This window comes from Passer montanus, unplaced genomic scaffold, assembly GCF_014805655.1.
Source record: "Passer montanus isolate IOZ18808 unplaced genomic scaffold, ASM1480565v1 scaffold96, whole genome shotgun sequence".
In the NCBI taxonomy this organism is placed as follows: Eukaryota; Metazoa; Chordata; class Aves; order Passeriformes; family Passeridae; genus Passer; species Passer montanus.
Window position 1 is genome coordinate 300,632 of NW_024375034.1, and position 26,461 is coordinate 327,092.

At 51.9% G+C, this 26,461-nt stretch overlaps 1 protein-coding gene across 2 annotated transcripts in view; it reads left to right on the top strand.

Moving 5' to 3' along the window:
* The window catches only part of UNC5B (unc-5 netrin receptor B), a 56,429-nt gene that overhangs the window by 21,687 nt on the left and 8,281 nt on the right, over window positions 1-26,461 (top strand). For both annotated transcript variants that reach the window (XM_039696266.1, XM_039696267.1), the window contains exons 2-7: window positions 16,850-17,071; window positions 21,167-21,310; window positions 22,810-22,913; window positions 23,436-23,616; window positions 24,611-24,778; window positions 25,634-25,798. In XM_039696266.1, coding sequence (XP_039552200.1) covers window positions 16,850-17,071; window positions 21,167-21,310; window positions 22,810-22,913; window positions 23,436-23,616; window positions 24,611-24,778; window positions 25,634-25,798 — 984 coding nt within the window. The remainder of the gene's footprint in view (window positions 1-16,849; window positions 17,072-21,166; window positions 21,311-22,809; window positions 22,914-23,435; window positions 23,617-24,610; window positions 24,779-25,633; window positions 25,799-26,461) is intronic.

Sequence of the window (26,461 nt, forward strand, 5' to 3'; positions counted from 1 at the left end):
GGCTGGGAATCAGAGAAAAAGCACGTGTGAGGGATGGTGGGAACAGGCTGCCTGGCTCTGGTGGGTTCCTGTGCATCACCCTGCTCTCCCTGGCAGCCTGGATGTGTTCAGACACCTCCAGGATCCTGTCTGCCCCTGGGCTGGGCCAAATTTAGCTGCAAAGATGGGGATAGGTTCATCCTGCAGTGGGGTCTGACTCTTCTGGGCAGCTCCTGGAACTTTCTAGTGTAGCTGGTTTTAAGTAACAGCACAAAAAACGGCTACAGGTGGGCATCAGCTGGTGCAGAAATGAACAGAAAAGAGGAGGCAAACTGCTCACCCTGGTGCTGCAGTGGCTCAGGGGTTTGGGAGCTGTGCCCTTTGCTGCAGGGTGTGCAGTGACACGGGATGGGACACGCAGCATCCGAGTCTCTGTCCCTGACACATCAGATGCTTTTTGCTGGTGGCGTGTTCTGGGTGTGGTTTCTTTAATTAGGTCTCCCTCTCCTTCCGTGTCCCAGTGTTTTTGCTTTTTTAACCTTGCCAGCCTGCTGGATAATTTTTTCCTTTAATGTGCCTTGCTTGTTTCCCTTTCCAAACAGTGTGCTTCCTCCTCTGGTATTTCAGTGGAAGGTGTCCCTGCCCTTGGCAGGGCGCTGGAATGAGGTGATCTTTAAGGTCCCTTCCAAGCCAAACTGTCCTGTTATTATTTTCTTTCCTTCCTGTTTTTCTCCCATCCTCATCCCTAATGCTCCCCTTCACTCCCCAGATCTCCTACATCGTGTCTGGGCTCTTCCAAGGGGAGATGCTCCACACTCAGGCCAGCTGCCAGCTTGGCTGTAGCAGCACACCCCAAAGGACATGTCCTTGTCCTTCCTGTCCTTGTGGGACACCTGGGCCACCAGCAGTGTCATCGGTGGCCCTCTGCAGTCCCACGTGCTGCTGCCCATGGGGAATAAATGAGCAGCAGTGCCAGATGTTGTGCAGCCAGCTGCTGCTCCCTCTGCAGCGTGGCCCAGCCTTGGACCAGTTTTAATCCTCCCCACTGCAATACCCCAGGTGCTAATCCTGGGCACTGCCAGAGGGAATGGCAGAGGGAATGCTGAGGAGATGTTCTGGGGAGAGCTGAGGGTGCTCTGGGGTTGTCAGGTGAGCTGGGGGGTCCCAGCCTGTCCGAGGAGCTGAGGGAAGCTGACTTGCCAGGAGTTTGGTGCAGCAGTGAAGGATCAGTGGCGTTGCTCCAGGTGTCTGAGCGTGGCTGTTTGCATTTCCTGGCTGGAAATGCAGCTGGAGTTGCACGGGGGAGACAGAAGCAATTCCTGTTGTGATCCAGCCCGCTCCTGCGCATCGCTGCTCTTTCCACTACACCTTCCCTGGCTGTCCAGGGGCTCTGTGGGGTCTCTTGCAGCCCCCTTTCCTTGCCCCCAGAGCACCCTGCTGGCCGTGGGCGGGCGCAGAGGGAAGCTGTGGGCTGGCAGCTCGGGCTGGCTGCCACGGGGGAATTCCCGGTGAGGAGAGCCGGGCGGTGATCCTGCCAAGCCAGCTCTCCTCCCTCGCAGCCCCGCTGGAGCCTTCCCAAGCACCAGGCCCTGCAGCCTCCCCAGGCTTCCCAGCTCTGTGCATGGGGCAGTGCTGGGAGGCTCTTTCACAGGGATTTTGGAGGAGGAAGAGCAGGAGATGAGAACCAGAAGGAAGAAAATACCTCCAGCCCCTCTGACTGCTCGGCAGCACCTCCTCTCTCCTGTGGAGAAGATGTGGGGCATCTCCTAGGGCTGGGGAAGAGTGCCCTGGTGCCTGCTGGCCAGCCTGCCTTCCTCCTGCACTGCTCAGAGCCCTGCACCAGAGAGTCCTGAAATTCTCAGGGCATCCTTTATTGCCCAGAACCTTTCTCAGGCTGGCCTGTGGTGCTCAGAGCCCTGGGCCAGGGTATCCTGCACTGCTCAGGGCATCCTTTATGCTCAAAGCCCTGTTCAGGGGATGTTCTGCAACACTCAGGGGGTGTCCTGAGATGCTCAGAGCCATTTTTGGGAGGATGCCCTGCAAAATTCAGAGCCTTGCACTGTTTAGGGCACCCTTAATGCTCCAAGCCCTTCTCGGAGGTTCCTGTGGTGCTCAGGGGATGCTCAGAGCCCTGTGCCAGGGTGTCCCGTGCTGCTTGGGGCACCCATTTCCCCCTTTTTGGGGGTGAGGTTTTGGGGACCTGCCCTGGCTGGGAACTGTGGGAGCAGGTACCCGGAGCTGTGCCGGCGGCCGGGCTGGCGGCGCAGCCGGGGCCAGATGTTTCCCAGATGTTACTCACTTCCTGTCTGGCTTCTCCGCATTTAGCTCTTTATGTACTTGTTTGTTTTGGACTACAAACAAAATAAAAAGGGTTTTTATAACCCTGTTCCCGTGGGGCTGCGAGTTCAGGATATAATCTGGAGTCTATTCACTATTGTCTCGATCCCCCCTTGCCCTCGGTGCCGTCCCTGGGCACGCACAGCCTCACACAGCCTCACACGCTGCTTTTGTTAAAATCCTGCTTTTCCCACATGACGTCTTCCCCCCCACAGACCATTTTTCCTTATGACCCCTTCCAGCTCCCAGGGGAGCGCTGGGAATATCGCTGGGCAGTTTGGCATGGAGGCTGGAGGAGGAAACACCACGTTTCTGAGCCCCAGCCTGTCGCTGTATTGTTAGGGGGGCTATCCAGAGCACCCGAGGTGGGAAGCTCATTGCACTGATTGTCACAGTCACATTTTCTGAAAAATCCTTTCGCCAGGATTTCTTCTCCTGACAAGCTGAGAAGCCTCAGAGAAAAAGGAAAACAATATTATCTGAGTTGCTTCTCTTGTGTTTTGTTGCTTGCAATGTGGTTTGGAGATTGTTTATCCTACAGGTGCAAGTTTGATTGGTTTCATGTGAATTATTTTGACTTAATGACCAATCACATCAGGCTGTGTTGGGACTCTGGAAGGAGTCACAGGTTTTCATTATCATTCTTTCTAGCCTTCTGTCTGTATCCTTTCTCTCTTCTTTAGTATAGTTTTAGTATAGCATAATCTAATCTAATCTAATCTAATAATAAATTAGTCTTCTAAGAACATGGAGTCAGATGCATTCCTTCCTCCTCCGCCCAGGGATCCCAAAACTACCACACACTGATGACACCCTGCATCCTGCTGGATTGCCTTTGTGAGGAATTGTAACCACTGTGCCTCACTGAGGATGTTTGGAGAGGGAGGGGGGTGGGATGCAGAGGGTGCAAACAGCAGTGTAGAACACCTGAGAAAGAAAAAAGAAAGTGAAAACAGGTGAAATAAATGTGTCTGTGCTTGAATCAGGTTAAAAAAGGATTCAGGAATGGTATTACAAAAGAGAATGCTGTCAGCTTAGAGGTAGGGAGGACAAAAAAAAAGATCTAAAAGTATTGTTTTGGCATGCCAGGAAGTTCTGGTAATCACTATAACCAAGAGCTGTTACAAACGAAGCCATGGGGTTTTTCTCTCTGGAAAAGCTGTGGATCAGAATCTGTCCTGTTCTCTGGGGCTGTGTGGTGGATGCTCCTCTCCCTGTCCCCCTGGGTCTGGGGGCATCCACTGTAACACCAGCCTGGCTCAAACAAAATGAACCTGGCAGCTCTGCTTCAAAATGTGTATGTTCAGCTCTTTCTGCTCTCCTCACACTTCATTTAATTTTTTTTTTCTGCCTGTTGGGGTTAAGGCCCCTTTTCCTCTTTTCTTTCTCCTTCGCTCTTAATTGCCTGTTAAATAATTTAAATATTTAGGACTAAAGGGCTTCAATTATCCATTAATTTACATTAGTAATTTATATATCAGGCTGAATGGACACACTGTTAGTGTAATGGGTCCCTGTGGGCTGGCAGGAAGGGGGCTGCAGTGCATTTTCCTGGCAGCATGGATGTTTCCTTACACCTCCCAGCCTGGATGTCAAGCATGTGAGAGGGACCCCTGCTCTGGGGTCTGGGGTCTCATCTCCTTGGGATGGAGGTGTTTGGTTGTAAAGGAGCATTTGTGGATTTTTTCAGTTTTAACTGTGCCTGCAGGGGGCTGGATGTGTTGTGTGTTGGTGGACATCGTGGAAGCATGGAGTGGTTTGGATTGGAAGGGGCCTTCAAGGGATTTTCCAGCACCCCTACCACTATCCCAGGCTGCTCCAAGCCCTGTCCAACCTGGCCTGGGACACTTTCAGGGATGGGACAGCCACAGCTTCTCTGGGCAACCTGTGCCAGGGTGTCCTCTACTCTTACAGGGAAGAATTCCTTCCCAATATCCCACACAACCCTGCCCTCTGGCAGTGTGCTGGCACTCCATGCCCTTCTCCAAAGTCCCTCTCCAGCCCTCTTGGAGCCCTTTCAGGCACTGGAAGGGGCTCTGAGTTCTCCCTGGAGCCTTTCCTTCTCCAGGCTGAACATCCCCAGCTCTCCCAGCCTGGCTGAACACAAGAATCTCCCTGGGTTAATTTGGGAGGTGCAGCACAGGGCTTTGGGGGCTTCCTGAGGCTAAGCCCCTGGCACAGCTCTCTGTGGGTGCTTTGGGGGTGCCGTGGGTGTTTTGGGGGTGCTGTGGGTGCTTTGGGGTGCTGGGAAGCAGATCCAGGCCTGGCCAGTGACAGCTGGCTCTTCCCTCCTGTCCGCTGCCCCAGGACTAGGATGGGGCAACGCCTTTGTTCAGAAAATGTCTAGGGGAGGATTTGGGGCTTTCCAAGTGGTTGTACATGTTTGGTTTGAGCCCAACCCAACCCCCACCAGCGCTGGGCTAGCTGGCAGTCCTGGTGACAAGCCACAGTGCCGTGGCATTGCCAATCCAAGCGGGAATTCTCATGATCCATCCCTGATGGACTCAGGAATCAGGCAGCATCCAGACTATAGGGCAGGGCTGAGAGGCTGTGAAAAATGCATATTTTAGGCTTGCCTTTTCGCAAATATTAAAATGAATATTATATGGGTTATGTTAGAAAGTTATGCTGTATTAATTTTTTTAAGTACTGTGTTAAAAATAGTTTTAGGTTATAACATAATGTTAAAATAGAAACTATCCTATGTAAGATACTTTTTTAAAAGAGAGGACTCGCGCCGAGATAGCAGCCACAGGACACCTAAATCTTTCAGAGAAAGAGAATTTATTGCTCCCTTATCAGAAGAAACTAACTTCTTCCTGCCCTGCTCAGCCGTGAAGGTGCCCATCAGGATTAAGAGGAAGAAGTTGACACTGACCAGACAGAATCCTTTGTTTGAATGGAATTTATGCATCATGTGTGAGGTGTATGAATATGCAACAGGCGATTGTTTTTAAGGGTTAATCATCTGTTAATTTCGGGTTTATTTTGCCCAGAAAGAGGTACCCGGACCGTCCATAACACTTTGTTCTTATTGTCTCGTATTGTCCTAATCTCAGCTGTCCAACTTTTTATTACGTGAAGGTGCCCATCAGGATTAAGAGGAAGAAGTTGACACTGACCAGACAGAATCCTTTGTTTGAATGGAATTTATGCATCATGTGTGAGGTGTATGAATATGCAACAGGCGATTGTTTTTAAGGGTTAATCATCTGTTAATTTCGGGTTTATTTTGCCCAGAAAGAGGTACCCGGACCGTCCATAACACTTTGTTCTTATTGTCTCGTATTGTCCTAATCTCAGCTGTCCAACTTTTTATTACTCTAATTCTATTACTACTTTTACACCCATTTTATTACTGTTAAACTTTTAAAATGTTAAACACAAGCGATCGGCGTTTTTCACGAGGCCATTCCCGGCTCGGAGTAGATGGGAGCCGAGCTGCGTGCCCGTGTGTGCCCGGGCTGCGGGGCCGTGCCCGCCCCGCTGTGCCCCGCTCGCCCGCAGCTCCCGGAGCTCGCCCGGAGCAGAGGTCGCTCAGCGACTCCGATCAGCCGCAGCACGGCCGTGGTTAAAGCAATTAGTGCGGATCGTTTATGGAAATGCAGCCGCTGCGGGACGGCCAGGGGAAAAGTACGTGGCTGGTGGGCAGCGGGATTGTTTCCTGCTTTTTCCATGACGTTCGGTGTGGGTGACCCTGTGCCCTTGCTCCCTTGGGAGCTTTGTGGAGCACCTGGAAGCCCAGGATGCTGCAGAGGGATGCCCAGGATGCTGGGCAGGGGATGCCCAGGATGCTGCAGAGAGATGCCCAGGATGCTGGGCAGGGGATGCCCAGGATGGTGCAGAGGGATGCCCAGGATGCTGTGGGGAGATATCCAGGATGCTGCAGAGGGATGCCCACAATGCTGGGCAGGGGATGCCCAGGATGCTGCAGAGAGATGCCCACAATGCTGGGCAGGGGATGCCCAGGATGCTGCAGAGAGATGCCCACAATGCTGGGCAGGGGATGCCCAGGATGCTGCAGAGGAATTCTCAGTGTCTCTGCCCTCAGAGTGCCTCTGAGCCCTACAGGAGCCATTCCACTGCTGTGCCTGGCATGTTCTGCACCCACCAACGCCATGCTCGGCTAATTTTCAGTGTCTCTGCCCTCAGAGGTGCCTCTGAGCCCTGCAGGAGCCATTCCACTGCTGTGCCTGGCATGTTCTGCACCCACCAGCGCCATGCTCGGCTTTTGGAGTTGCTCAGTGTGTTTGTCACTGAATTCAACATGCCCAACTTCGTTTTACTTGTCAGCATTGTGTATTTTGAAGGTCATTTTTTATCAATACCTTGGGGTCTTGTAGCAGCAGCAAAGGGAGAGGAAGGTGTGGGAGGAAGCGTTGGCTTGTTGCAGCATCAGCAGGGATTCTTCCAGGTGGAGTCCCACCTAGACAGGGTGGCACAGACCCCCAAAATTGGGGCATTTCCAGCCCAGGCACCTCCAGCAGCAGGGAGTACCCATGCTGAGACAAAAAGGATGCTTGTGGGAGTTTGGGCCACCTAGGAGTTTAGTTTGGTGCTGCACACCAGCAGAAATGTGTGTGCCAGAGGACAAAAGGAGGAAAGAGAAGCTCTGTGGTGTGGGAGCACAGGCTCTGTCCAGAGAAGAAAAGGTGGAAATTCCCAGTGGTGAGAAAGGAAGAAACCTGTGGCGACACAGGGTCCAGTGGAATTGAAATGCCAGAGAGGGGAGGAGGGCACCAAACAACTCTAGGAAGCTCCTGAAGGGTCCCCACCTCCCTGGAAATGGAGCCTGAGGGGAAAAGGCTTTGTTTTTTGTGGGGGTTTCCTTCCGTGCTCCCCAGAAAAACCCACAAACCTCATGGTTTTTATCAAACCACAGCTTTGTTTCTCTGTGTTATAGCAGGTGTGAGGTGCTGGGAGCCCAGCTGGCTGCGGGGTTTAGAGGGAAAGGAATAAAACTAATCAAGGTAATTGCTAAAATCCTTTTGCCACTGGCTGGACACCTCTCTTTGTGCCACAGAGGGGAAGCCACGATGGGCTTGAGGTACCTGCCCTCCATCCCACCTGCTCCTGGCTTCAGGGATCAAATCCTAGCACAGAAAAGGGGATGGGGAAGCCTTGTCATCTAAACTAGTCTCACTGGTGGTTTGGGGGCTTATTCTTTAATAAGGATATTGCTGAAAGAGGGGGGAGAGAGAGAAAAATCTTAATATTTGACATTCAGCATCAGTAGGGATTATTTTTTTTTCCTTAAATCTTTTTCTATCCCAGTTTCTCCCCCTCCCCCCATTTTTTCCTTCTATTTTCCCCACAGTAAAATGAGAAGGGAAGAAAAGGGCAGAGAAAGGACAACAAAAAGCAAAATATTTCCAGCCTCCATTTCTGGTGGCTATTTTGTTGTTGTCGGGGTTTTTTGTTTTTTTATCATAGCAACAAATCTGAAAGATTAAGGGCAACTTTAAAGACTGTTTAATAAAGGGACCTTAATCAGCCTCTCCTGTGATGTTCCTCCCCCAGCTGAATTAATGGGGAATTTGAGGCACGGAGTGGACCTTTTCTCTTGCTGTTCTTTTTTAATGATTAAATAATAATAACACCATGATTAAAACGATTTCAAAGCAGGGCAGCGTGGCTCGCAGCGCCTCCCTCGGCTGGGCTGCCTGGGCTGGGGGGCGGGAGGTGATGCTGGGGTGGCTCCGGTGGCACAGGGAGCTCCGGGAGCTGCAGGACCGGGATGCTGCTCCCAGCCCACGCCTGCCACCGAGCGAGCTGCGGGAGAAAAGTGGGAAAAGCGTCGGGAAAAGTAGGGCAGCAGCTGGCGAGGGGCTGGAGAGAGGCTGGCTGGAGGCGGTGGGAGCATCCTTCCAGCCGGCTTTGGCTTCCCGGGAGGAGAGAGTGGGTGAGAGAAGGACAAAAAGGATGAGTGGGGGAAAAAAAAAGCCCCAAAACCAAACACAACTCTCCCCCCAGCTTTCTGTTCTTTTTGTACTGCTGTTCGCTTCTTTGCAGCCAGCTGCCTCAGGTTTTTGCTTTACCGTGCCAGCACCTCGGCTTCCTCGGGGTGGGACGTGCACAGCCACCTCTGGATTTTGGGACTAAAGTGCCACCACCCAGGACTACCAAACCTTGTGAGCCGCTTTTAAAGCGCCTGGCTGAGCTGTCCCCACCTCAATGGGGTGCTCAGAAGGTGAAAGCTGCTCCCCTCCTGCCCGTGGTCCTGTGGGATGGATCCCAGGGAGGGATGCCCGGTGGGCAGCAGAGCATCCCTCTCTTCCCAAGGAGCACTGGGAGGTTCACAGCCCTGCTCACTGCTGCTGCTGCTGCTGCTTTAAAGTCACTTTTTGTGCCCAAAGTCGCCTCCAGATTTGCACGTTCAGGGGAAAAAAGAAAACCCACCCATTGCAAAACAGCCTCCTGAAAGTTGCACTCTCAAGGGGAACGCTGGGGAATTTACATTTTGAAATATGTATGTAATTTGGGTGAAGGGGAAATCGCTCTCTGTCTGCAAAACTGTCGACTTTCTTTCTCCCAGAGTTAGCATTTTCCAAACTGCAGTGCTCAGTTGAACAGGAGACCCTTTTTATTTTGTTTTTTCCTTCTCTGTGTTTTCCAAGGAGAGCTCGCAGCTTCCAGTTGGAGTTTGCTGCAGTTTGAAGGATAATTAATAATTCCTTGGACTTTCTGGCGTTAACCAGGGCAACAAGTCCCTGTTTGTTCCTTGTTTTCTTCTCCCTTCTCTCCTTTCTTGTTGAAATGATTATTCTTTTCACAACAGGAGCCCAGCACACGCCGTACATGTGAATAAACAGCGTGTTACCGCCTTCTCCGCTGCTGGGGCTTTTCTTTCATGGGCCAAAGCAAATAAACAAAAAGTTCATATAATTATTATATCCATTAAAAACAATGTTGTAGCTCAGTAAACAGAACAAACTCGACAAGAGGACCGTGACAATGGAATTAAAATAGCACAAAGGGAAGTGTCTGTGCCCGTAACAAGAACCAGCGCTAGATGAAATTTGGAGATAGTTTTCCAACAAAACTGCTTCCCTGAAGGGAATGTATAAAACAGCACAAAAGAAGCCAGCACAATAGAGTGTAACAGGGATTTGCTGCATAATTCCTTCTCCTTTTTTTCTTTCTTTCTTTCTTTTTTTTTTATTTTAATTCACTCTGTTTTCCGTGGGTATTTACGGGGATCCGCGCAGCTCATGGCGCCGCTAAAACCAGAAATAAGGAACAATTTACTCCAATCTGCCTGTGTCGTGCTGTAAATCCATTTAATGAAAAATGAAGAGATTTTTACCATAAGGGATCTCAGCTGTTTACACTTCTCAGGAGGCTTCGCCTTTGATTATCATAATCATAAAGATAAACAAAAGAGTAGTGGCTCCATAAATACTCCAGCGTAATGCACAGCCAACAAGATAAATCTCTCTCTTTCCAGCTCCCAGGATGGGAGGTGCTGCCAGAGCCTGCCTGTTTCTCCTCTGGGGATTGGGGATGGCTGGAATTTGGGTTGGACTCTTAGCTGGGGCTGACAGGGGCACAGGGATGCTGTGGTGAGATGCCCAGGGATGTTGATTAATTTTTATATTTATTTATATAAGTGAGGTGGGTCTTGATCAACAAGGCTGTTGTATATAGAAATATCTGTGGGGCTGCCCAGCTCCTCCTTCCCACCCTTTTCTCAGCACAGACTTTGCTTTCTTTATTCCTTTCCCTGTCCCCATCCAGTCCTGGTTCAATAAAGGTATGCAGCCAGGGAGGCCAGCTGCAGGCTCTTCCTTGAGCTGGAAGAGGAGGAATCTGCTTTTTTTTTTTTCCCAAGGGTGTAATTAGGGCTGGCTGGGTGCACCCCCTCATTACCCAGGCTGGGGAGGAATGCTCTCTAATTATAAAGTTTGCCTGTCGCCGGGCAGGAGGGACAGGAGGGACTTGTAACCCACTGGGAAATGCCTGTCTGTCCATCCCTCTCGGGCTGGGTGGGCTCTGGGAGGAGCTGGAGGCCCTGGGATGGAGGGATGGGGCTGGATGATGCCAGGTTTGGCAGGAAGGGACTGTGAAGCTGCTGGAAGAGGGCAGCCAGTGGAGGAAAAGGAGCTAGTTGTCAGGCAGAGTTGCTTAGAGGAAAGGTTAAGTGGTTCTTTCCAGGTTTAGTTATTAACAAGAGTGGTGAGAATGGAGAGGCCAGATGCAGATTCCAGCTGCTTTTCCTGGCTGGTGGGAGCAGGAGGGGATGGGCTCCAGTTTCTGGAGGGCCAGAGAGGTAGGACAACACCTTCTGTACACCCCTGGACACAGCAGCACTCTGGGGGCTTGGTCTCTGTGGTCCAGCCCCTGCAGAATTACCAATTCTGGGGGCACGAGGGTGGTCACCCCACGAGCACGGCATCCCCATGGGATTTTCAGCTCCAAATCCAGCCCTGCTCCAGACAGGAGCTGGGTTAGACTCATGGAACGTTTTGGCTTGGAAGGGACCTTTAGAGATTGTGGCCTTCCAACCCCCACCGTGGCAGGGACACCTTCCACCAGACCAGGGGGCTCCAAGCTCCATCCAGCCTGGCCTGACACTTCCAGGGATGGGGCAGCCACAGCTTCTCCAGGCAACCTATTCCAGGCTCTCACCACCCTCACGAGGAAGAACTTCTTCCAGAAATTTCCCCTTTCACCGTGAACCCGAGTGAAGCCTGGCTCTGGGTACCACTGGTTAATCCTGAAGGTTCCACACCCAGCTTTGTGGCTTCTGCAGGCAGCTTGGGGCTGTCCCTTCCCGGGAACGAGAGGTTAATGAGCCACACTGAGTTAATGAGGCTGGGGGTTACATCAGCCAGCTGCAGCCCTGGGGACCTGTTACATTCCCTGCAGCTCACCTCTCAGCACTTCCCAGCCTGTGTCTGAGCAATCCCAGCCTTTTGAAGGCACAGGGGTTTGTGGGCTCTGTGTGAGGAGGCAGCAGGGAGATGTCACCCTGATTTTTTAAGTTTTTCTAAGCCTTCAGATTTTTACATTCTTGTAACAAACTTTCTTACACACTTTATCTAAATAACTTATTTTGCATTCTTTTATGGAGGAAGAGAAATTTAATGGACTGGTTTGTCCAGTGTCATTGGAGAGGTGGCACTGTCACCCTCCAATCCACTGTCACTTTTGGAAATCTAGAAATGCTGGAGTCAGAAATTAAAAATGCCTTTTTTACCTTGAAAAGAGCAGCGTGTCCACCTCATATTATTTTGTGTCCTGTAGTGACAGGGACAGGGACAGACCTCCCAAACCCTCAGTTCCAGCCTGTATCTTGGGCTGTCCTCTTTTCTTCCTGCTGTGTCTCCAGTGGGATGTAACCCCTGAGAAGGCTGTGGCTTGGTGGGGCACTGCTCCACCTCATGGCGACTTTGTCTTTGAAGGTGCCACCTGCTGCTGTCACCTCCTCAGGGATGGAGCTGCATGTTGGGGGCCCACGTGGGTGTGTGGGGGGCTGAAAAAGGGTGAGGAGGGGATGCCTGGGGAAGAGAGGATGATGTTTGGGGGAGGAAGGGCACTCAGGGTGATTTTAGGAGGGAAAGTTTTGGGTTGTGTTACCACTGGACACAAAGTTGTCCCAGTGGCAGCCTGTGATGGGAAGCCCATGGGAATAGGACAGGCCTGGACTGGTGGTGCCAGTTCACCCTGAGCTCAGGGATGGGCTGGAATGTGGTGGGATGCCTTTGTGTCCCTCCAGGGCTGGCAGCAGGGATGCCCTCAGTGAGACAGGGATTCTGGAATGGCAAGGAGCCATGCCATGGCTCCAGTGTCAAAATTTGCTGGAGTTGAAATGGCAACAGCACTAATTTCTAAATGAGCCTGTTCATACATTCTCCCTGGAGGCAGTAGGAGGGGGGATTTGGGGTGGGGGACAGCCCTGCTCCAGCCTTCCAGACACCTCCTGGAGCCAAGCCAGTGGCTGGAGCATCTCCTCCATCTCTGTCTCAGGAGCCAGAGCCATTCCCATCCCTGCTGGGGGATTGGGAAGGGGGATTGGGAAGGCAGATGACTCCTCCTGTGGTGCTGCAGATAAACTGTCATATATTTTTTCGTTTCTCCAGGAGGATTTTAACCCACCTGGCAGGTTTAACTCTTCCCTGCCCGGCCTTCCCAGGAGGCAGCGCCTGCCCTGAGGCAGGCAGGGACGTGGGGAGGTGGAGACTGAAGGGGTTAAGCATCCACAGCCACCGAGATTTAGCTGGAGAAACCCAGGCATCCCAGCCTAATCCCTGCATCCTTACATCGCATCCCTGCCTGCCTGGGACCGGAGGTGGCCGTGGGTGATGGGCAGCCACTAATGCTCCTGTAATCTTCCAAATATTTGGAGGGATAACAATTGCAGGAGAGAGGATTTTAACGCTTTCCTGGGGAGGTTTGCTTGGCCATTGCTGCAGGGGGAGTTGCTTCCCGGGTTTGCCATCCCCAGTGCCACGTGTTTGGGGTGATGGAGGGGGGGGTTAAGGCTGGATCCTGCCCCGGTGCTGCTCCCTTTGTGGGGTGAGGTGCGTTTGGGGTCGTGGGTCTTGACAAAGTTGCAAAGGCTGGCAGCAAACATCTGCAAATCACCCCCCAGGGAACAGATGCTGCGGATAATCCAGCTCAGCCCCAGCAGATTAAAATGTGTGATGACGGATGGCGAGAGGAAAAGAAGTGCCTGTTCCCCTCCTCCCTTTTCCTCTCGTTGCTCCTACTACACTCATCCCCAAGGCTCCAGGATTTGGTGCCGTGGGTTGAGCTGGGAGCTGCCCCCTCTTTGTCTCTCCCTGCCCACAGAGAGCTCCAGACACTCCAGCACGCCGTGCCCCAAGTCGTGTGAGATTGTGGGATGGCGACAGCCTGGGACTTCCAAAAAAAAAAAACCCCAGAAGAGATCTGGGAAGCAGGCACCCACCTCCAGCAGGAAGGAGGGAAGCCGGCAGATGGGAACCCCCTGCAGACGTCTGCCAGGGAGATGATTACAGGCAGCGGAGCGCGCGCTCAAATATTTATTAGTTTGTCACTGCTGGGAGTTTTATTGCTGGTGTGATTGCAGGACTGGAAATCCCGGCTGTGCAGGGCTCCTTTCCTGCTTTCCCATGCAAAAGCATCTCCCGTGCCTGCTGTTCCTGTGGTCACTGGGCCACAGTGTCACCTGGGGTGGCACCGGAGCCGCGGTGGCCTCTGGAGGTGATGGAGTTGCACCACTGGGAATGTGCCTTTTTCTGGAGGGGCGTTTTGCAGTTGTTGCTGGGCAGTCAGGGCACGCAGCAGCAGCAGTTGCTGCTCACAAGCAGCGTGTTCCTCCCCCCAGTGACTGTGTGTGGATTTTTGGGGGGGCCCCCATGAGTGTCGAGAGGTTTCCCATGCGGCGGGTGGCCGGGCGTCGGCAGCAGGGATGAAAGGCTGGCTTGATGGCTTGTGATAAATGTGCCCAGCATGGTTCTCCTCCCTTTTCTCATCCAAAGTCCCCGTTGTTCCTATGCCTTAATTCTTCCCCAGTGTGTTTAAATAGCAGTGAGCATTTCATGCTGGAGGAAAACGCCCTGCCCAGCTGCAAATGCTTTTTTCCCAGCTAATTTCTGAATGGAAAAATCACCCTCCCCCTTGATTTGCTCCCATCCATGAGTCTGGGGAATCTGTGGGGTTTGGGCTCCATGGCATGGCCCCAGTTGTGAGTCTGCCATGACGGAACCATCATCCTTTTCTCCTGTCTCCTGTTAGAACTGCTTTTTTGGCCCCAGATCTTTCCTGGCCAGAAACAAAAGATCTCTTATCTGTCATGAGTTTGCAGGATTTTAAGTTTCCCCACATGCTTCTGGCTTAAAAGGTTCAGGTGTTTTGGGTTCAAACCTTAAACCTGGAAGGTTTTTGTAGCCACCAAAAGCAGATGTTGGATTTGGCTGGTGACACCATCCTATTCCCCCATCCTTGTCCCCAAAGTCACTGTGTCCGCATGGAGAAGAACCTTGAAGTTCTTATTTGGGCAGAGCCCCTCTTGGAGCAGGGTCTGGATGGGATTTTTGGTACCACCAGGGGTGTCTCAGTCCCAAACATTGTCCTGGGGGCCCAAGTGGCTCCGCTGCAGCCTTCACCCTTCCCGTGCGGATGATCCCGGTGAGTCACAAATCTGGCATTTCCATCCCCATCCGCCGTGACTCATCCCCTCCCAGCTCCTCTTGGATGACCTAAAGTCTTGTTCAGCATCACCAAAGTGGTGATGAGGTGGGAGAAAACGTATCCTTGGTGTTGGCTGTTGGACAAGGATCTCTCCTCCTGGCCCGTGGATTTGGATCAGGGCCATGCGCACTTTGGGGTGTCACCTCCCCAGGGGAAGATCCTTCCAAAAGCTGCCTCTTGAGGATACCTGTGCCCGTTCCCAGCTGCCAAGCCCGGGTCTGACTTTGCCACAGGGATGCAGGGAGCATCGTGGCAGGGAGGTTTGCACACAAGCCCGTGAGTGAAGTTTTGTTGGCTGCCTCTGCTGCCAGTTCGATTATCTCCTGCCAGCCCCCTTTGCCAGGGAATTTAGAGCCATGGCATCGAAGCAGTTTTTGAAATTAACCAAAAAAAACAACACACATAACCAACAGAACAACAATCCAATGGATGAAAAAATGGGTTAGCAAATTAAAAAAGGGATATTTGCTGCTGTGACAGGTGAAAGGCTGCTCAGCAGGAGAGAGGAGCAGCAGCAGTGGCCTGAGGTGGTCACAGGGAGCAGTGTGGGATTGTTCAGGGTGGAGGTCACACACCTTGGCATTCCCTGTCTCCCTGCCTGCCCGGGGCCTGGGAAAATTACAGGTCTGCAAATGAGATGGGGGAGGAAATAACCAGCAGCAGAGAGGTGGGGAAGAGCCAGGCAGAGGGAGAGAGAAATTAGCCTGGAGTTTAATTCATTGTTTCCAAAAGAGCAGTTAATGGATTATGACAAATGTCCTACCGCTCTCCCTTAGTGCTGTGTTAAATGGAAATGGAAAGTCAATTTTCCTAAATGGATTTTAAACGACTGACCTCGTGCTTTTTTTTTTTTTTCCCTCACTGATTTTTGCTCAGGAAGAAGCCTGGTCATCTTGTTTTCTTGATGCATCTGATTATATTTTTTTCTCTTCCTCCTCCTCCTCACAGCTTGGGATTCTGATTCTCTCCGTGCAGCGCCGCTCCTTGCCAAGGGTGATGAAGGGAGTGGGCTCCTTTCTTCTCCCTGCCAGCTCTGGAGATGTTATCGTGGGGCTGGGGATATTTACTGTTTTCCTGCACGCTGCAGTGCCTGGAGTTGAGAATCACAGCTCTGGCTGGGGGAAGAGAGGAGGAGGAAAAGCTCATAACCGCTTTGAGTGTAAAGAAAAGCCTCGAGATGTGACCTGACTGCTAGTGAGATTCCCAGGAACAGCAGGTTAAGCAGCAGCATCCCTGTGCACCTGTGTGGGGGTTTTTATTACTCCTGTGATATTTGGGGTTGATCTTAATGGGCTGGAAACAGGTCTCCTGCAGATGCTGCTCAGCTTCAGTCAGAGCATCTTCCCAAGCTGCTGCTGGGAATGAGGCACCCTGGAGCTCCCACTCCTAAGGGATAACATTCCTGTGTAAGCACTGAGCTGCTCACCCCTTTCCAAGATTTTTCTTGGCCTGGCCTCAGCAGACACAACCTCCAGTTGTTTTTGCATTTAGATGGCTTTTGAAAGCAAATAAGCAGGAATATGGAGCTCCCCAGGACACAGCCCCCCGTTTTCTGGGATACTGGGAATCCTGGTGGTACCTTTGGGTGATGTTCTCTGGAGGTGCCTGGGCTGGAAGCCATCGCTCACCTGTTGGGTGATGCTGAAATCCAAGCGCTGGCAGGGGGTGAGATCCTAAATGCAGCTCCAGTGAAGGTGTGGATGGCTGAGATCTGTCCTGGGGATATGGTCAGCATTCCCAAAATGCCCTGCCAGTATTTTGCTGGGAGCATGCCCATGCATTCCTCAGGGCTGTGAGGAGGAGGTGTGGGGTGGGGGACACCAGCCCCATCGGAGCCTCTCTGTGTCCCCATCACTATCCATAGACCTGGGTTTGTTTTGCTTTTCCCCTTGCAGTGTCCTCTAGTGAGATCACCCAGGTTTGGGCTCGGGGTGTGGATGAGGGCCCAGTACCCAGGTGAAAGAAGATTGATCCCACAGCTCTGGTTTGCTATCACGGAATGGCTGGGTTGGAAGAGACCTCCAAGATCATCGAGTCCAACACAGCCCCAACACCTCACCTAAACCCTGGCACCCAGTGCCACATCCAGTCTGTTTTAAACACACCCAGGGATGGTGACTCCACCACCTCCATGGGCAGACCATTCCAGAACTTTATCACCCTTTCTGTATAAAACTTTTTCCTAATATTCAACCTGTATTTCCATTGGCGCAGCTTGAGACTGTGTGCTCTGGTTCTGTCAACTCCTTTGCTGGTTTTGCCTGGTTTTGCTTTTCCACCCATCCTCAGCTGCTGTTGCCCAGGGAGGGAGCAGGGGGACGTGGGGCAGCTGCTGAGCCTGTGGGTGTCCTGGCAGGGCTGGAGTACAGCGACGTGCTGCCCGACTCGTTCCCATCGGCGCCGGCCGAGACGCTGCCGCACTTCCTGCTGGAGCCGCAGGACGCCTACATCGTCAAGAACAAGCCCGTGGAGCTGGTGTGCCGCGCCAACCCCGCCACGCAGATCTACTTCAAGTGCAACGGCGAGTGGGTCAACCAGAACGACCACGTCACCAAGGAGAGCCTGGACGAGGTCACCGGTGAGCACAGCCCGCCTTCCCGCGCTGCTCTCCAAGCCCTTTTCCCTCTCGCCGCATCCAGGCTGTTGGTGGTTCTCCTCCAGGCAGGCCATTGGTGAAAGCACCTTTGTGGCAGCAGAGAGCAGGCACAGACTTTCCCAGAAATATCCTGGGAAGCTGTGGAGAAGCTGTGGTGTTGTATTGGCAGGGATCCCCGTGGCAGGCAGGAATGATGAATCTGACTCCACGTTCTCAGAAAGCTAATTTATTATTTTATGATACTATATTATATTAAAGAATACTATACTATACTAGAGAATCACAAAGGATACTTACAGAAGGCTAAAAAGGTAATAATGAAAACTCATCACTCTTTCCAGAGCCTTAACACGGCTTGACCCTGATTGGTCAATAAGTCAAAACAACTCACACCAGAATTCAATGAAACAATCACCTGTGGGTAAACAATCTCCAAACACATTCCACATGTGAGCACAACACAGGAGAAGCAAATGAGATAAGAATTTGTCTTCCTTTTTCTTTGAGGCTTCTCGACTTTCCGGGAGAAAATCCAGGGCCAAGGGATTTTTTCAGAAAATATGACTGCCACACTGTGGGAAACTTAGAGGAAAAGAATGGAAACAATTATTATCTCTCTTTCTGTGACCATTGTTTATAGACAGGGTTTGCTAGAGTGTGCTATTGATAGCTCGCCAATAGCGTGTGAGAGGTTTTGACTTTAAGACCAATCAGGTCTTAGATCCACCATTGTTTCTGTAAGAACTGTAGATTTCTAATGATAAAGTGTCTTTTCATGCCTTCTGGATAATCAAGTCAATACTAATCATTACCTGACTGGGAACCTACTACCTCACACCATGATGGTGCTGTGGTCACCACACCCCCCAGAGGCTTGGGGAAGTCACCCTGCCTGGTTTCACTCTTACCCCTGTGCAGGACTCGGGGTTCTTACAAGGGATTTTGAAGGCAGCATGTTTAAATCCGATAAAAAAAAAAAAAAAGGGACTGCTTTTCTACAAAATGCCTAATCAACATGTAGGAGTCATTGCCAGGAGGGGTGGCAAAGGCTGGCAGCTTATGCAGGTTCGCAGAGGGATTAAGTGTTTAATGGGTAATGAGAGCAATTGCAGGTAGGATTTGAAATGCCTGTTGATGGCAAATGAGCTCTTTTCTGCCTCAGAGGATAAATCAGCCTCTGGCTGCCTGCAACGGGGTGAGAAGGTGGTTTAGGCATTTTAGGGGGGGTCTTACTCCATGGGATTGGGCTCTGCAGAGCTGCTCAGTCCATGCCTTGAAACATCCTGGCACGAGAACAAGATATGTGGGGTTGGATAAATCATGTAACCAAGTAGATTTGCTAAAATTGGATGCTTTAGCTCAGCACCCACCTTTTCTGCACCAGTTTTGGTACCTGTGGCTGATCAGGAGTGGAGGAAAACAGTCCCCTTTCCCCTGGAAGATCTGCCCTCTGCTAATCCCTGCACATGTGGCATCCTGAGGGTTTTAAACCAAGGCAGCCTTTTGAACTGCAGTGGTGCTGGCCTTGGAAGGCAGGCTGGGCTTAGAGGAGAGACTTCACCAGCCTGGAGGAGCCACCAGTATTTTGACAGGATCTCCTGTTGTCCCTGTGATATTTCCACCCCTTGCCCTTCCCTGGTATCTCTTGCTCTCCACCCTGCAGTAGCCATGAGCCAGTCTGTGCTTGGGTGCATCCCTGAACCTGCTCTGGAAAGGGAAGATCCTTTCTTTCCTTGCAGCTTTTTGAGCCTTTTCTGCTAAATCTGCTTTAGCCATTCATGGGGTGTTTTTCCTCTAGAGGAAAAATAGTCAGAGATGCCCAGGCAGGCTGTCCCTTTGCTTCTCTGGAGGCTGACAGGAGCAGGGGACACTCTGTTTCTCTCTTTCTGGGTACATCTCTACCTCCCAGCTCTTGCAGAGGCCAGATTTGAAACCCTCACCACTGTGAGGCAGAGTCAGTGCTGGTCAGTGACCGAGGAGCCTTTGCCAAGGGGTTTTAAATTTATTTATAACATCTGGCCACACTGGGTGGGGCCAAAGGTCTGTGTGCCCCGCACACAGCAGTGGAGGATGCTTAGGGGAAGATCATGAACCAGGACAAGGAGGGAGCAATGGAGCTGCCCTGTCACCCTCCCAGCTTTCCACCACTCACATCAGGCACTCCCAGCTCTGGTGGCAGCATCTGAGCAGTGTGGTACAGCCCAGGGTGGAATCCTCCCTTGTTAATTTGTCTAATTGCTGTTAGGACTCATTTCTCTGGAGCATCCTGTAGGAGGGGGTCTCATGCCTTAGTGATGTGCAGTGTGGAAAGAAACATTTTATTTCATAGACTCATGGAATAGTTTGGGTTGGAAGGGACCTTAAAGATGATCTAGTCCCATCCCCTGCCATGGGCAAGGACACTTTCCACTAGCCTAGGTCATTCCAAGCCCTGTCCAGCCTGGCCTGGAACACTTCCAGGGATTGGGCATCCATCTGGGCAACCTGTTGCTGTGGGAGCTCACTTGCTTTGGTCCAGCATCTCCCTCTAGGATTCTGCTGCATGCCTGCAGTCTGGGGAGGAAGCAACACACTCCTCCTTCATCCAGGCTTCAAAGATGGCATTGCTGCTATCAGGGAGTGAACCAACAGTGCCTGCAGGTGATGTGGTGCATGCTAAAGCTGCTGCTGTGGGCACCTCTGCCTGGCAGCCTCCCTAAGGAAAAGGGAGCTGGAACCAAAGTGGTTTAAGGTGGTAAAAAATCTGTATTTGCAGCACCTGGTGTTCGGGAAAACTGCCAGAAAGGGCACGGAGGAGAGCTGGGCACAAAGACACGGGTTAACATGGTTACTTTTTAAGTGTCCTTGGTTAAAAGCTTGGAAAAAGGGACCTTTAAGAAGAAGCGGGGAAAAAAAGAAAGGAACTTTTAAGATGACGTGTCTTGAATGAGCCTGGCTCAGTAATGCTCTGACTGCGTCTGATCCAAAACATTTCATGCGGAAGAAAGCAAAAATAGGCCAAGTCAGAGAGGATAATTCAGCTGGGTGAGGAGGTCTGGGCAGGGAGAGCAGCTCTGTTTGGGTGCCCAGAAGCCCTTAGGAAGTGATTCATGTGTGCCACGAGCTCAGTCTTCAGTTTTGGGGACAGAGGTAGGGCGTTTGCAGGATGCTTCCCACCTTCCATCATCCCACCAGAGCTTCCCAGATAGACAATATCAACTGGAGCCATATCTGCATTCTGAGTCCTTTTGAAGTCCCAAAAATGCTTGGCCCAAATACCTTTGCTTTTGGGGTTTTCTTCTTGTGGTTCTTTCTTTTTCCTCCCCCCGAATAGTGACAAAATAAATTGTATTTCCTTGTCAGCTCTTCTGCAGGAAGGTGGCAGGGAGACAGTAATTGCTCCTCACAGCACTGGGAGTGAGCTGTAACAAAATTACAGCTGGGGAGTGTGTGGCTCTGGATCACTGTGAAATTGAGGCCTTTTTAAAATAGCAACTGGAAAAAAAAATGGGCAGGTATTGCTTAAAATAAGGAAAAGTAAGGCCCAAGTCCCTCCTGCCCTTGGTGATGATTGTTGATGCTCCTGCAGTCCAGGGGATCGTGTCCTGGTTGTGGTGGTGTCACCTTTGTCATGGCCCCTCAGGCTGATTTCTTTAAGATTTTGTTTGTCTTGTTATATTTGTACTTGAGTGGCACAGACAGAGATGGTTTCTCCCCACAACAAAGCCCGGGGGAAGTGTTCTTCAAACCCTGGTGGGTGGGAAGGGGTCTGGACAAGGATGTTGGATGTTGGGATGTTGGGAAGATGTGGGAGAGAGCTGGAGGAGGAGGGTGCTGCCTTGAGAATTGATGAAGAGATTCTGGTTCTGCTCAGCTGGACTGGGGGGAAAAAAGGAGGCATTTCCATAGCCCTGGCTTCATCCCCAAACCATCCTTCGGGGGGAACAGTCTTCCTGACTCGCGAGGTGCCAACCCCAGAGGAGAAGCCTCCAACCCTCTGTCCTCCAGCTTTGTGCATGCACCCTCTTGGGTGCTGCCTGAGTTTCCCTGCTCCTGGCTGCTCCTGCCCATCGATGCCGTGCCTGTGTCCCCCTGCAGGGCTGCTGGTGCGGGAGGTGCAGATCGAGGTGTCCCGGCAGCAGGTGGAGGAGCTGTTTGGCCTGGAGGATTACTGGTGCCAGTGCGTGGCCTGGAGCTCGGCGGGCACCACCAAGAGCCGCCGGGCCTACGTCCGCATCGCCTGTGAGTGCTGGCACTGACGCCTCGGGGTTTGGCTTCTATGTTTTTCAGATTCTGTGCTGCTTTAGTGTGTGGGGCTGGGCTTCATATGAGGGGATGGTGAGCTCTCTGCACAGAGCAGGGAAACAAAACAATTCCAGCTCTAGCTGGGGACCAAGGACAAATGATCCAGATCTCAGGCCCAAGAGCACAAACAACGTGGGCTGAAGAGAGAAAAACAAGGATGGGACTGCAGGGGCTAAAACTGTAATTGGATAATTAACCCCAATATGCAAATAGACCAAAACTTATAAAAGTGAGAGACCTTGTGACCAGGCATCCATTTTTGTGACCATTTTGGTTCATCTTGGGTGCAGCCCTGGCTGAGCTCTTGTGCTGCCCACGGACGATCCATGGAAACCCTTTAATAAATCTCTACTTGTTTCTTTAACTATGTCTAGCTCAGTCTTCCCAAGGCATCACTCCCATCTCCAAATGTCCTTCTCCACTTTCTGATGAGTTTGGGATGACCCATCCCTGCGGGATGACCCCGGTTTTCTCTCCCCACCCCAGCTGTAGCTTTGTTTCTGAGGGGCAGTGGCACTGCCAGGGTTAACACCGCAGTGCCCAGCAGTGTGCTCAGCGCTTCCCAGGGTTTTATTATCCTTAATGACCCAGCGGATGGCACCTTGCACGCTCAGCGACTCTGTCCTCTGAGTCCCTGCTGTCACATGTCACTGCCCTGAGCTGCTCTTGGGGGTGTCAGCCTGATCAAAGGAGAGTTAGTCAGGCTGGGCCTGCCTGAATTTGCTCAATTAGCAGATGAGATGGCGGAGCTGCAGGGTTTGCCCGGTCCCAAATGGATTTGGCTATTAGAGGGGTAATAATCCAACATGTTATTCAAAACAGAGTGGTACATGAGCTATGCTGCTGAAGGGTTATGCTGGGAAAACCACAGACTCAGAGAACCATAGAATCATAGAAAGTTTTGGGTTGGAAGGAACCTTAGAACTGACCTCATTCCAACCCCATGCCGTGGGGAGTGACACGCTCCTCTAGACCAGCTTGCTCCAAACCCCCTCGAGCCTGGCCTTGAACACTTCCGTGGTGTTTTTTGGAACAGAGGGTTCAGGAGCCACATGGAGAGGTGTAGGAGCTGAAGCAGAGGATTGCAGCACCATCTAGTGATGCTGCTGCTCCTTCCCAGGCTCCGGAGCAGGACACTGCTGTGTCCCCCATATCCTGAGGGGCTCTGCTGGGATGGATGAAGAAACAGTGGATAAGCTGAGCTTAGCCTCAAAAGGAAAAGACAGGATAGGGTACAAGCACATGAAGGAGGAAATGTATCATCCACCATGTGCTGCCCCAAATCCATCCTGGAAAATATGATTCTTCAGCTCCTTCCTCCCAGGGCATGTCTGTGCCAGAGGGACTTCCTGACTTGAAGGTGCTCACCAAAGTTTTGGAGGCTGCCCTGTTCCTGCTGCAGGCTGCTGACCCCTGGCTTCTCCTTCTCCTCATAGACCTACGGAAGAACTTTGATCAGGAGCCGCTGGGCAAGGAGGTCCCACTGGAGCAGGAGGTGCTGCTGCAGTGCCGCCCGCCCGAGGGGGTCCCACAGGCTGAGGTGAGTGGGTCCTGAAAGAATATGTAGGGGGGTGTTCCATCCCATCCCATCCCATCCCATCCCATCCCATCCCATCCCATCCCATCCCATCCCAGATGATCTCCTGTCAGCTCTCATTCAGCAGAATGGTTTATTTTGGGCAGCAGCCCAAAATAAACCCTCAGCACACTTCTCCCACGCTTCCTGAGGTGCCTCAGAGGGAAGATCTGACAAGGAGGCACCCAGGGAGTTGTCTGGATGGGAGCAGTCACCAGTGGGAGCTGAGGGCTGGGAAAATCAGTCCGGATGGGTTTTCCTGCCATGGTAGTGCAGCTTTCCTTGCCCACAGCTCCGTCAGCTGCTGGGAGCTGTGTGTTGGAGGGAGCCACAGTGTCTCATCCTTGGCCAAAACACCAGTAACGTCCCAGTTTTCAGGAGAAATAAATCCAGTCAGTGGCAAGGTTGTCCAGTCAGTGGTTAAAGTGCTGAGGACATCTTTGGTCTTGGTGATGGCTTGACCCCCATCCCTTGCTTTCCTGCCAGGTGGAGTGGCTGAGGAACGAGGATGTCATCGATCCCAGCCAGGACACCAACTTCCTGATCACCATTGATCACAACCTCATCATCAAGCAGGCCCGGCTGCTGGACACTGCCAATTACACCTGCATGGCCAAGAACATCGTGGCCAAGCGCCGGAGCACCACGGCTGCAGTCATCGTCTACGGTACTGGCCCGGGAAGGGGACCTGTGGTGCTGGCTCTGTCCCCAAGCCAAGGGGGATTATGGGCACTTCCTGGGAGTGGTAGAAGTGAATTAGTGCATGGTGATGACCTGCAGAACAGGAGCCTCTAATGGCTTCCACAGGCAGTAAGGAGAGGTTTGAGGTGGAGGGGTGGAGGTATTTCTGAGTGTTCTCGGCTGGGGAGGAGCGTGGATGGAGGTTGGATCCAGATGGATCGCTCTGACTCTCAAAGCAGCTGGAAAGCTGTATTTGGCTGAACTTTGCTATGAAATCAAAGATCTCCTCAGGGCCAGATGCAAAAATATTTTCCAAGTGGAGAAAGGACCAAAGCAGACTTGAGCATCTGGGGCACAGGGTGGTGATACAAGAGGGAGTTTTGTGGTTTGCTGCTCATGAGGCTGAGCTGTAACAGGGGGTCACAGAAGCTGTAAGAACTCAAGGCTTAGCACCAGCCCGAGACTTAGCTGATGGATTGGGCTCCAGAGCTGACTGTGCCCATCTCCTCTGCAGTGAATGGTTGTAGAAGTGAATTAGTGCATGGTGTTAGGTGATGACCTGCAGAACAGGAGCCTCTAATGGCTTCCACAGGCAGTAAGGAGAGGTTTGAGGTGGAGGGGTGGAGGTATTTCTGAGTGTTCTCGGCTGGGGAGGAGCGTGGATGGAGGTTGGATCCAGATGGATCGCTCTGACTCTCAAAGCAGCTGGAAAGCTGTATTTGGCTGAACTTTGCTATGAAATCAAAGATCTCCTCAGGGCCAGATGCAAAAATATTTTCCAAGTGGAGAAAGGACCAAAGCAGACTTGAGCATCTGGGGCACAGGGTGGTGATACAAGAGGGAGTTTTGTGGTTTGCTGCTCATGAGGCTGAGCTGTAACAGGGGGTCACAGAAGCTGTAAGAACTCAAGGCTTAGCACCAGCCCGAGACTTAGCTGATGGATTGGGCTCCAGAGCTGACTGTGCCCATCTCCTCTGCAGTGAATGGTGGCTGGTCCACCTGGTCCGAGTGGTCTCCGTGCAACAACCGCTGTGGCCGGGGCTGGCAGAAGCGCACCCGCACCTGCACCAACCCCGCGCCCCTCAACGGCGGCTCCTTCTGCGACGGGCAGCCCTTCCAGAAAATCACCTGCACCACCCTCTGCCCAGGTGAGCAGGGTTCAGAAACTGCCATGCCCACGCTGCCTGTGCCCCGGGTATTGTATTTGTGGGGACCCTCTTGGCAGGGAGGAATGATGAATCTGACTCCATGTTCTCAGAAGGTTCATTTATTATTTTATGATACTATATAATATGAAAGAATACTGTACTAAACTATACTAAAGAATACAGAAAGGATACAAAGATAATATAAAAACTTGTGACTTTCTAGAGCCCTGACATAGCTTGACCCTGATTGGCCAATAAGTCAAAATAATTCACAGCAGAAACCAATGATATAATCACCTCTTGGATAAACAATCTCCAAACACATTCCAAAGAAGTAAAACACTAGAGAAGCAAATGAGATGAAATTATTTTCCTTTTTCTCTGAGGCTTCTTAGCTTTCCAGGAGAAAAATCCTGGGCCAAGGGATTTTTCATAAAATGTGAATGTGACACCAGGCTGTGGTTGGGATTGTTGGGATTGTTTGCTTGGACCAGAGAAGGCTCTGAGGTGACCTAAATGCAGCCTTACAGTACCTCAAGGGAGCCTACAATAAACATGGAGAGAGATTATCTACAAGGGCCTGGAGTGGCAGCAGAACAGAGAATGGCTTCACACAGACAGAGGACAGGATTAGATGGGATATTGGGAAGAAATTCTTCCCTGGGAGGGTGGGCAGGCCCTGGATCCCTGGCAGTGCCCAAGGCCAGGTTGGATGGGGCTTGGAGCACCCTGGGACAGTGGAAGGTGCCGCTGCCAATGGCAGGGGCTTGGAACAAGCTGGTTTTAAGGAGCGCTGGGATAACACTGCCCAAAGTGGGCAGGTTTTCCTGACGCCGCCGTGTCCGGTGCCCGCAGTGGACGGCGCGTGGACGGAGTGGAGCAAGTGGTCGGCATGCAGCACCGAGTGCACCCACTGGCGCAGCCGCGAGTGCGCGGCCCCCGCGCCCCGCAACGGCGGCAAGGACTGCAGCGGGGTGCTGCTGGACTCCAAAAACTGCACCGACGGCCTCTGCCTGCACAGTGAGTACCCAGGAGGGTGGCCACAGGCGTGGGGACGTGCCTCAGGAGATGCCACTCTGGCTGTGGCGCTCCGGCATTTGGCCGCGCTTTGTTGGCTGTGCCTCCAAGCTGATGGAGCAGCCGCTGCCACCTGAGTTTTAAGTGGTGCCTTTAAAAAGGTGTTTTCAAGCAGATTCGCCCCTTCCAGAGTTATTTCTTACCTGGAGGAAGAGATATTGGGGATTTTGGGGGATCTAAATGTGCTGCTGACATTGAGGCCTCTGTCCCACCCCTGTAGGTTTGGGGTCTGTGCTGGAGTAAAGCTGGTTGTGGGTAAGCAGGGCAACAAGAGGGGTTTCTCAGCCACACCATGAAAACACCTCCTCTGGGTCACTGCTGGGAGTCCTGGAGGTGTTTTTTTGAGAAATAAACCCATAATGATGGTAATGGTGCTGCTACCTGTGAGTGGGCATGCTGAAGGCAGCCAATGCTGCCACCTGCTGCTGTGTGACACCACTGTCCCCTTTACTGCCCAGGCATGGGGATGTTGTCACCATGCTTCTACCTGGGTTTTGGAATGCCCCAGGGAATGATGTTGATCTCCCACACCCCTCACCCTGGGCTGGCTTACCTCCCACTTTCTGTTTCACCTCATCCCCATCATCACCTTCACCTTTTTCTTTT